At 40.4% G+C, this 11,525-nt stretch overlaps 1 protein-coding gene across 1 annotated transcript; it reads left to right on the top strand.

The window, feature by feature from the left end:
- The first annotated feature begins 121 nt into the window (after positions 1–121).
- Positions 122–3,158, top strand: GON7 (GON7 subunit of KEOPS complex). Its single transcript, XM_036843028.1, has 2 exons — positions 122–387; positions 2,817–3,158. The coding sequence occupies exons 1-2, from the start codon at positions 180–182 to the stop codon at positions 2,909–2,911; spliced, it is 303 nt and encodes a 100-aa protein (XP_036698923.1). The 5' UTR covers positions 122–179; the 3' UTR covers positions 2,912–3,158.
- Positions 3,159–11,525: the final 8,367 nt, after the last annotated feature.

Below are 11,525 nucleotides of genomic sequence, written 5' to 3'. Positions count from 1 at the left end.
AAGCGGGGCCGCAGTGCCAGGCACCAATCCCAGAGACGGGGAGCGAAGGAAGGGGGAGGAGCGACTTCCGACAAACGGAAGTTACTCCTCTCCCTTCTCCCGCCTGCGCCGGCGGCGAGCTGGCTTCCGCTTCCGGGTGGCGCGTCACCGTGGCGCGTTCTTGAAGCTCGGCGGTGGCCATGGAGTTGTTGGCCGAGTACGTCGGGCAGGAAGGTCAGCGACAGCAGCTGCGGGTGCCCTGTGAGGCGCCGGACGTCGCCGACCCTTTCCAGGGCTTGTTGTCGGGCGTGGCTAAGATGAGGGAGCTGGTGACCGACCTCCTCGGCTCCCCGGTACAGCGGGAAGCACAGGACCGGGTGGCGGCGGCTCCAGACGAGGCGTTGGACGGTGAGCTCTGAGACGGTGCTGGAGCGACAGATGGGCGGGCAGGGGCGCCCGGGGAAAGTCGGCTCAGGGAGCCCGCGTGGAGTGGCAAACTTGGAGAAAGTGAGCCTGGGGGGAAGAACTCCAACTAAAAATTGTTAGCACCTTCCGCCAGATCTGGGCTGTACTTGGGCTCATTTACCAGGGCTGCTTTTCACGATTCTCTTTGCATTTATATCACACACACACAAAAACGTGCTGAACGTCTACTGCTCTATGCCAGTCATTGGGCTGAGCTCTGGAGAAAGAATGAAACTCAGTTCCTGTCCTTGTGGAACTCTGACTGCTGAGGGGTTAGACAGACAAACACTCTTATTAAAGAGTAGAAGGATGACCCTAGGCTCCTCTGTAGCTATTGCAAACCTAGAGAACCGAAGAAGACTTCAGAGAGGGCGTGAGTTCTAAGCTGGGTGTTGAAGGATGGAAAGGAATTTTCCCCGTGTGAAATTACAAACAAGTTTGGAAGACTGCCATCTGTCACAGAATAGGAGCAGGTTCCGAAGATTGCAACAGATTTAAGATGAACAAGTCTTAACTCTCAGGGACTCCTTTCCTTTCCCAGTTTTGTAGGTGCAGTTTGAAAGTAGAAACGGGAAATTTAAGTGTATTCGTTTTTTTTTAAGTCTTGACTACCCTGAGCTGAAGAACCTAAGAACTAAATATTAGAATCAGGACTTAATTCCTCTGTAGAGGAGCTTAAACTGTACTGTACTTTCCTTTCTTTTCCATCTTGTTTCCATCTTGATTGCCAGATAATGTGAAGGAACCAATTCAGAATATTACACGAACTTCAGATAATAGATTGTTTCCATGAGAGAGAAGTCCTGGTTCTTGGCTCCAAAAGTTCCTCTCTAATCCGTTGAAAATATTATCATTGGAATAAGGACAGGTATAGGTAGAGCCATTTAAAATATATATATATATATATATATCTCATTACTTACTGAAAAAGTAACTGCTGCCTGTTCTACTAATAGTGGGTCAGGAATATCTTCATACAGGAAGACATGCTTTTGTATGTTTAATGAGGTCCCCATAAAGCTTCGGTTTGAATTTCCTTTGTTAAAAGCTGTAGAGGTTAAAATGACAAATTTTATCTTATATGAATCATATCTCAACATATACAAAATTTCAAAAATGTAACAATTATGAAAGAAAAGTGATAGAACGCAACACTAGAAAGACAAATAGTGGTGATCATTTTGTGATGTACAGAAATATTGAGTCACTGTGTTGTGCACCTGGAGCTAACAGTGTTGTGGGTCAGTTATACTTCAATTGAAAAAAAATCATCATAATGACCAAAAAAAAAAAAAAAAAAAGAAACCAGTTACCAAATGTGCAGAAGACTTGAATAGACAGTGCTCCAGATAAGATATACAAATGGCCAGAAAGCACATGAAAAGATGCTCAGCATCATTGACTTTCAGGGAAAGGCAAATCAAAGCCACAGTGCCATACCATGTCATGCCCACTAGGAAGGCTGTAATCAGAAAGAACCATAACAAGTCTTGGCTAGGATGTGGAGAAATTGGAGCCCTCATACATTGCTGGTGGAAATGCAAAATGGTGTACCTTCTTTGGAAAACACTTTGGCAGTTCCTCAAAAAGTTAAACATAAAGGTGTCGTACGACCCAGCAATTCTACTCCTAGGGTTTCCTAGTTCCACTCCTAGTTCTCCCAAGAGAACTGGAAACGTATTCCCATTAAAAACAAACGCACAGATGTTCATAGCTGCATTATTCGTAATAGCTAAAAAGTGGAAACAACACAGATGTTCATCAGCTCATGAGTAGATAAACAAAATATATATCCATACGATGGAATATTATTCAGCAACAAAAAGGAATGAAGTACTGATAAATGCTATACAACATGAATGAACTCTGAAAACATGATAAGTGAAAGAAGGCAGACACAAAAGGCCACATGTTTTATGATTCATTTTTATGAAATGTCCAGAATAGACAAATCTAAGAGATAGGAAAGTAGATTAGTGGCTGCCAAGGGCTGAGGGGAATGGGAAGTGACTGCTAATTTGTATGAGATTTCTTTCTGGGAAGATGAAGAGTGTTCTGGAACACTGGAATTAGTGGTGATGGTTGCACAACCTAGTGAATATCTAAATCAATATACTGTTCACTTTGAAAGTGAATTTTATATGAATATGAATATGTATATGAATCATATCTCCAGAAAAACTGATAGAAAAGAAAGGTTTTAAACACCAAAATTCCCAAAGTCTTTTTAACTGTACATATTTCTAATTTGATATATCCATTGTTTTATTAATCCCTAAAGTGAAATGGTCTCATTATCAACTGCTTTAGCTATGTATATTTCTTTCAACCAATGAACATATTGTCATAACAACAAATATTTATTTTAAAAGGTGATGATGAAGATGATGCAGAAGATGAAAATAACGTTGATAACAGAACTAACTCAGATGGACCATCTGCAAAACGGCCAAAAACACCAACTTAACTGTAGCTTTTATGAAATTTAAAAGACTGCTACGATATCTTATTTATCACACACTGACATTTAAGGAAGACTTGTGCTCTAATTTGGAAAGCATTTGTTTTGTTCCCCTGGGACAATTTTTTCAAAGAAGAAACTTTTCTGTTGTTTCCATCAAAGAAAGATAGAATAAATGTTTAGAAAGGAATCTTTTTTCTTGAGTGAGAAGTAAGTTTCAGACCATGGAGATAAAATAGACATTTAATAATGTATAAAATCTGCTATGGGGCTTCCCTGGTGGCGCAGTGGTTGAGAGTCTGCCTGCTAATGCAGGGAACACGGGTTCGAGCCCTGGTCTGGGAAGATCCCACATGCCACGGAGCAACTAGGCCCGTGAGCCACAACTACTGAGCCTGCGCGTCTGGAGCCTGTGCGCTGCAACAAGAGAGGCCGCGACAGTGAGAGGCCCGCGCACCGCGATGAAGAGTGGCCCCTGCTCGCCGCAACTAGAGAAAGCCCTAGCACAGAAACGAAGACCCAACATAGCAATCAATCAATCAATAAATCAATAAATAAATCTTAAAAAAAAAAAATCTGCTATGTTGGCAACTGAATTCTTTCTTTATACTTTTTAAATAGCCTCTGGATTAAATTGTGTGATGTCTACATCTTTCAGCTTCTGCGTCTGTTATAAAAAGTACATGTAAAGGCTCTTGGCAATTACATTTCAAGGAACTGACATGAACAAGTGGTGAAAATTGGGTATTAAATTTAAGAATGGCAGTTCTGTGCCGCAGACCGGCTGCAGAAAGCTAGAAGTTCCTGGCGGTGAGGGGTAAGGAACTGAAAAGCACCAGTGTGGGGTCAGAAGGGCCAAGACAACTGATGGTTGCAAGGCAAGTTTATTCAAAGAGCATGAATGTATATATAGGTTTAGTACGGAACGAATATTAGACAATAAATCAGTAAACCTTGTATTTCCACATAATTCTGTCGCCACTATCTATGCGCCACTATCTATGCGTCAGCATGCCTTATGGGCCATTCTTTGGAGATACAGACTTCCCCCTCAGGGCAGCACGTCCTTCTTCTGGGGAACAACCAGGGGCTCTTAGATCCAGAGCAGGCACCTAGAACGAAACTGGCCGCAAGCCATTTTCCTTTTTTACGCTCAATACCGCAGCGTCAGGAGTGCATACCAAGAAAGAGACAAGCAGTTCTCTGGAAAGCAGAAAGCTGAATAAGCTTACAGCTTGGGGGCCACCACATTTCCCCCTTTTTTATTATTTTTTAAAGCTTGATAATGTAGTTTTAAGCCATGAACATCCTGACGCAAGATAGCGAAGCGCCCCATTACAAATCTAACAACACAAGGTAATAAACCGATCACCAATAAAAGTAGTACACCAATTGATATCAGGCCTGAGAGCCCTCCATGAATCCATTGTATCGGATGTAGCCATTGTAGTTTATCTAATAATCCTTGAATCAAATTCTGGGGTCCATCTTCGTCCAGGTGGGCCTCTTGAATAGCTTGTATTTCGGCATTTAACTTTTGAATATCAAAGCTAATGTGTCCATCAGTCCATACACTTAATATATGCATTTTTACTTTTTCCCAATCCCATTGTGAATCATTATATAAATGTTGAGTTACACAAATCCAGGTATATTTGGGATGACAAATCAAACGCATTTTTAATTTTAAAGCCATAACTTGATCCCCTATTCCTATTAGAACATTTTTTAATTCATCTACTTCCGTTTTTAGTTGGGTATCAATATGACTTTGTAGGGCTAATGCTACACTAGTATTTTTAGATAACTGATTAACATAATGAGCCTGGTGAATAGTTTGTGAAAGAGCAATCCCAGCAGTGGCCACAGTAGCAGTTAAAGCTGCTAAGGCTAGGATTGCACATATTAGAACACCTATAAATCTCTTTGGTCGTTTTAATGCTTCAGTCAATTCCAGCCAGGCTTGCATGCCAGTGTTATGATACCATGGTTCAGACAAATTAACAGGTAACATTATATAAGAAGGTTGCTTCATAATCATAACAGATACAGATCCTTTAACGGGCAAAACACAACTACTAAAGATACAATTAACACAAGTAATATTATAACCTATAGGATTCATAGTGTTTTCTACAATTAAATCTCCAATCAATAAAGCATAAGGAGGAGCGACGCAAGTAATCACCGGTCTATAAGAAAAGGATAAGGCAAGTTTCCAGAATTCCCATTGCTTGTAAAAAACAAGGCTGTTATTATTAACGGGGACAGAAGAAACTAGTATGGTGCCATTATCATAATCTAAAGTACACCAGACAGAGGCTTTAGTCCATGTATCGTTACAAACAGGAAAATCAAACTGCGGGAATTCAGAAGCCATAAAAGCAGGAAATTGTAGTCCTGTGACAGTCTTTACGACTGTAATTTGATGTCCAGCTAATAACGTCCCTTGATTACCTATGGTAGTTTCAATACACAAATAATGTCCAGTATCTTTAATCCTTAAGCGATATATGCATAGAGAATGATCCAACGAAGTATTAGAAGCAAGCTTAGTTACTCTAGCATTCATGTGAATGGGAACGTTATCCTTATACCAAAATACAAAGGTGGATAAATCTTCTCGTCTAGAAACAGTCAAGTAATTTGATTTCGATCTCCCCTCGCCTCCCTGACAAGTTGTCTCCTACTCCGTCGCCGCATTCTTCTCGTCCGCCGGGGGAACCGGTTGGGGTGTGCTGTGGTCGATTGCGAGAGCCTCAGGCGACGCATTCTTCGAGTCAGGGTGTTTATTGGTGATGGCATGATAATGTCGAACCAAGCGCTCCGGGAGCCACCAAGGAGAGTCTGCCTCCCTAGGGAAAACACAAACATGGCCTCGGCCCCATACTAAAACAGGGTTTGGTCCATGCCAAAGGTTAGTCATGGGATCTTTCCATTTAACAAGCGCTTTTTCAGGAGGGGTTCCAGAAAGACCTGTAAACAATCGTTCATAAGGCGTGTGACTAAATGCATCTAAAGTTAAAAAATTTAAAATAAATAAAGCATGATTAAGCATAATCTGAGGAGATCTATCATATTCCCCCTTTTTTATTTTTTGTAATGTAATTTTTAATTGTTGGTTGGCACGTTCTACAATACCTTGACCCTGAGGATTGTAGGGAATGCCTGTTTTATGTGAAATATGGAAAGTTGCACAAAAATTGGCAAAAGCTTTACTCGTATATCCTGGAGCATTATCTGTTTTTAAAGCTTTAGGAATTCCCATAGATGCAAAACAATGAAATAAATGAGTAATTACATATTTAGTAGATTCCCCAGCCAAAGGCGTAGCACATATAAAATTAGAGTAAGTATCAACAGTTACATGAACAAATTGTAATTTACCAAAAGAGGGAATATGAGTAACATCCATTTGCCAAAGATGATGAGGGAGTAAACCCCGAGGACTGACTCCAAATTGTGGAACAGGAAGGTGGGGTAAACATTTAGAGCAGGACTTAACAATGTATCGGGCTGTTTCTCTAGAAATAGAGAATTGTTTTTGAAGCATAGCAGCAGATTGATGATGTAAATTATGTGATTGTGTAGCAAGATCCTGAGGTTGAGATAAACTTAAGGCTATAATCTTTGTATTTTCGTCAGCCAATTGATTTCCCAAAGACAATGGGCCAGGGAGACCTGAATGGGCTCGAATATGTAATATGGCTACAGGAAAGTCATGCTGACGAATAATCTTTTGTAATTGAAAGAAAGTCTGAAACAATTGAGAATCAACAGTATTGCCAATTATAGCAGTTTCTATGTTACGCAAAATAGTAACCAAATAATGGCTATCCGTATAGAGATTAAAAGAACAATGTGAAAAGATTTGAAAAGCCAAGGAAATCGCATGTAATTCAACTCGTTGGGCAGAGGTATGATCTGTTTGTTCTTTATGAAGTAAGTCATCAGAAATAACAACAGCGATGTCATTGGCAGAACCATCAGTAAAAACATTTGGGGCATTGAGAATAGGAGTTGAACAGATAGTTTTTGGAAAAATAAATAGATGTTGAGTAGCAAAATGAAGGAGCTTATTAGAAGGATAATGATTATCAATAATTCCTGAATATCCAGCAAAAGCAAGAGCCCAAAAATCAGAGACAAATAATAGCCAAGAATATTGATAAGTAGTATAAGGTATAATAATAGAATTTGGTTCATATCCTACCAACTGAATATTTCTTCTACGACCCAATTGAATAAGGGTTGCTATTAACTCATAATAAGGTGTAATGACTTTATTAGGCGTATTTTTCATATGAATCCATTCAAGAATTCCTGTTTCTTGCCATAATAAGGCGGTAGGGGTATGTGACGTAGCACAGATTATTAATAGTATAGGTAAAGAAGGCTCAATTCTAGTTAGCTGAGCAGATTGTATTGCTTTGTTTACAAGCTTGAGTGCTTGTTGAGCTTCAGAAGTTAAAATACGAGGGGAAGAAGGATCAGGACTTCCCTTTAGGATATTAAAAAGAGGCTGTAATTGACCCATAGTTAATATTAAAGAAGGTTGCAGCCAATTAATATCTCCTAATAACTTTTGAAAATCATTTAAAGTTTTAAGAACGTCAGTCCGTATCTCTATCTTCTGAGGTGTAATATTATAATTTGTGATATACTTACCAAGATATGAGAAAGGTGGGTTCATCTGTACTTTGTCAGCAGCAATGACTAGTCCTGATCGTGACAAATGACTTTGAAGGGAATTATAAGCCTTAAGTAAAATATGTTTATCAGAATAAGCAAGTAATAAGTGATCCATATAATGAATAAAATATATCTGAGGGAACTGTTTACGAACAGGGGCAATAACTTGAGGTACAAACTGTTGACATAAAGTAGGACTATTAGCCATACGCTGAGGCAGCATTTTCCATTGATAACGTTGCATAGGTTCTATAAAATTTAAAGAGGGTAAGCTAAAAGCAAATCGCAACTTATCAGCCGGAAATAGAGGAATAGTAAACAAGCAATCCTTAAGATCAATAATAATAATCATATAATTTTTAGGTATGGCTGCAGGAGAAGGCAAACCTGGTTGCAGAGCTCCCATAATTACCATAGTTTGATTAACAGCACGTAAATCTTGCAATAAACGATATTTTCCCGATTTTTTCTTTATAACAAATATAGGAGTATTCCAAGGGCTATTAGACTTTTCTAGTCTGCCCAAAGCAAGCTGTTCATTAATTATATTATGGGCCGCCATTAATTTCTCCTTAGAAAGGGGCCATTGGTCCACCCAGACAGGATGATCAGAAATCCAAGTTATAGGGTCAGCATGTGGTGGAGGAGAATCCAAGGCCCCTAGAAAAAACCCAAGCCTGTTTTATCCCGTTTATTATCAGTCTGTAAGGGTAATTTATTTCCCTGTTGATTTTTTCCCAAACCATTCCTAGGATCATACCCTTGATTTAACAACATATTAGTTAGAGTAGGGTTGGGACTAAGCAATAGGATTCCCATTTGTTGTAATATATCTCTTCCCCAAAGGTTAACTGGCAATCCGGGCAATACGTAGGGTTTGAATATTCCTTGATTACCTTCAGCATCCTGCCAATGTAGGTATTGTGAACTTTGTTGTGGAGAATTAGATTGGCCAATACCTTGCAACTGTGTAATGGTTTGGTGCACGGGCCAATTTTTTGGCCAATGTATAAACGAAATAACAGAAACATCAGCACCAGTATCTAATAACCCAGAAAAAGGCCTTCCATTTATTTTTAATACCAATTGTGGTCTTTCCCTACCAATTTGTTGAATCCAATAAACTGCATCAGAGGAACCGAAAGCCCCAGTTCCTCTTTTGTTATGTTGTAAAATTGTTCCTTCTGGTATATATGGAATTAATAGAAGCTGAGCTATTCGCATACCGGGCGTGATAAGAAAAGATCCTTTTGATGTTTGAACCATAACCTTTAATTCCCCTTCATAATCAGCATCAATCACCCCAGGAATAATAGTTAAGCCTTTCATAGACATACTACTTCTTCCAAGGATTATACCAACCGTTCCCTGGGGTAAAGGCCCAAAAGTTCCCGTAGGAAGGGCTTGGGGTCCCATATCCGAGGTTAATAAGAATTGGGTGGAGGCACAGAGGTCCAGTCCTGCACTATTTGGCGTGGCCCTTTGAAGGGAGGAGATTCCATTCCCTGAGGAACAAAGGTCTGAGCTGGAGGCGGTGGAGCAGGTTGTGGGGGGATTATTGACATTGCTCCAATTGTTTGATGGGGCCGGAGCAGGCCCCTCCGGAAGTTTCCCGACAAGGGAGTTCCATCTTTATGAGTCACTGATCGACATTCTTTAGCCCAATGCCGTCCTCTTTGGCATCGGGGACAAATTGTGGGAGGAGGAGATTTACCTTGAGGCACAGAATTTACGACAGGCATGTTAGGAGTATCAACAGTACAATTTTTTGCAAAATGACCTGGCTTCCCACATTTAAAACAGTTTTTACTTTTAGCATTTGGCCCAAATCCTGCCTTAGTTAGGGCTGCAGCTATAGCTGCTCCCTGTAAGTAAGATGATCCAATATCAGAACAAACTCGAATATAATCCTCTAAATTTCCTTTCCTTTTCCATGGACGTATAGCTGCTTGACAAATATTATTAGCATTTTCGAAAGCCAATTGTTTGACGATAATTGCTCCAGAAGGACCATCAGAAATAGTTCTATTAACAGCCTGTAATAATCTATCCACAAAATCAGCATAAGGTTCATCTGCCCCTTGCCTTATTTTAGCAAGGTCTTCAGTCCTAGTGGAGGCAGGTAAATGTTTCCATGCATGTAGAGCTATATGATTGATCTGAGCATAAGCCACAAAAGGGAAAGCTAATTGATCCTGTAATAACTGATGTTGTCCTTCCCCAATCAACATCTCATAATTTACTAGCACATTATGTGCAGTATTTCTTTCAGCTTGTTCAGCAGCCTTTTCATAATATTCTGATTTCCAAAGTAAATAGTCGCCACCAGTGAGACAAGCACGAGCAATAGATTTCCAGTCTGCTGGAGGCAATGCTTCTGTTGCAATAGTATCCAACATAGTAATAGTGAAAGGGGCTATAGGCCCATATTGTGCACAGGCTGCTTTTAAATCTTTCAAAACCTTAAAGGAGAGAGGCTGATATTCCCGATTATTTTGTTGTGGATTTTGAGGATTGGGTCGTTCCACCACCGGGCAGCAGAATAAAGGATCCTCCCCTCTATTAAGAGCTCCCCGTACTGCTTGTTGTAAAGGACTAAGCTTAGGAGGGATAGGGACAGAGACATGTAATTGCTGTAACCGTGGAAGAATATTTTCATCAGGATATTTTTCAGCCTCATATTTGGCTTCTTCATCCGCTAGATCAAAAGAAAAGTCATCATCATCAAGTGAATTAACACTCTTTATCCTCGGTGGCAAAGGAGGTGCAGTAGCTACTGTAGTAATATGTTCTACAGATTTAGCTGTTAATTTTGGAACTGAATCATAAATTGGATTAAAACAATCTCTTATTAAATTCCACAAGCTAAAAGTGGAAACTGAAACAGAAGATGGTCCATGTGCTTTATGATATTTAGATAACTCATCTCCTACACGAGTCCAAATTGCTAAGTCCACTGATCCTCCTTCAGGGAACCGAGGACAAGCATCATACACTAATTGCAAAAATTCCAGAAGTTGTGAGGTAGTTACCTTAATTCCACGGGCTTTTAACATTGAAAGCAAAACCTGAGCAAATAAATCACGCTCCTTAGAGCCCTTTTGTCCCATATTATTTTACTTCTGACTCTTTCTCAAGTTACCGTCCTAAAAACGAAATTATTTCTTGTGGCCACACTATCTCACTCGAGAGTTCTACTTACCTGAAATCTTCCGAAATGCCTCACGCACTCAGGTCCCTGTTCAGGCGCCACTTGCCGCAGACCGGCTGCAGAAAGCTAGAAGTTCCTGGCGGTGAGGGGTAAGGAACTGAAAAGCACCAGTATGGGGTCAGAAGGGCCAAGACAACTGATGGTTGCAAGGCAAGTTTATTCAAAGAGCATGAATGTATATATAGGTTTAGTACGGAACGAATATTAGACAATAAATCAGTAAACCTTGTATTTCCACATAATTCTGTTGCCACTATCTATGTGCCACTATCTATGCGCCACTATCTATGCGTCAGCATGCCTTATGGGCCGTTCTTTGGAGATACAGACTTCCCCCTCAGGGCAGCACGTCCTTCTTCTGGGGAACAACCAGGGGCTCTTAGATCCAGAGCAGACACCTGGAACGAAACTGCCCGCAAGCCATTTTCCTTTTTTACGCTCAATACCGCAGCGTCAGGAGTGCATACCAAGAAAGAGACAAGCAGTTCTCCGGAAAGCAGAAAGCTGAATAAGCTTACAGCTTGGGGGCCACCACAGTTCTGTATAAGTAGAAGGAAAATGGGAACGGAGAGAAATACTGAAGAGAAAGGAGAGCCCTTGAGAGAGACCCAAGGAAACCTTGAATCCACACTCAAACACAGTACACAGGCTTCTGGAGACAATACCACTCAATGGATGTATGTTTAACCTGTACCTTAAGAGAGTTAAATGGGGTGT

This window comes from Balaenoptera musculus, chromosome 2 (genome assembly GCF_009873245.2).
Source record: "Balaenoptera musculus isolate JJ_BM4_2016_0621 chromosome 2, mBalMus1.pri.v3, whole genome shotgun sequence".
In the NCBI taxonomy this organism is placed as follows: domain Eukaryota; kingdom Metazoa; phylum Chordata; class Mammalia; order Artiodactyla; family Balaenopteridae; genus Balaenoptera; species Balaenoptera musculus.
The sequence above is the reverse complement of the archived record's forward strand: the minus strand, read 5'-3'. Positions and strand labels throughout refer to the sequence as shown.

Bases quoted from the DNA above. Each gene is read 5' to 3' on its own strand.
- GON7 (XM_036843028.1), top strand. From the start codon at position 180: ATGGAGTTGTTGGCCGAGTACGTCGGGCAGGAAGGTCAGCGACAGCAG. The intron at 388-2,816 runs GTGAGCTCTGAG...TTATTTTAAAAG, and splicing joins TCCAGACGAGGCGTTGGACG to GTGATGATGAAGATGATGCA.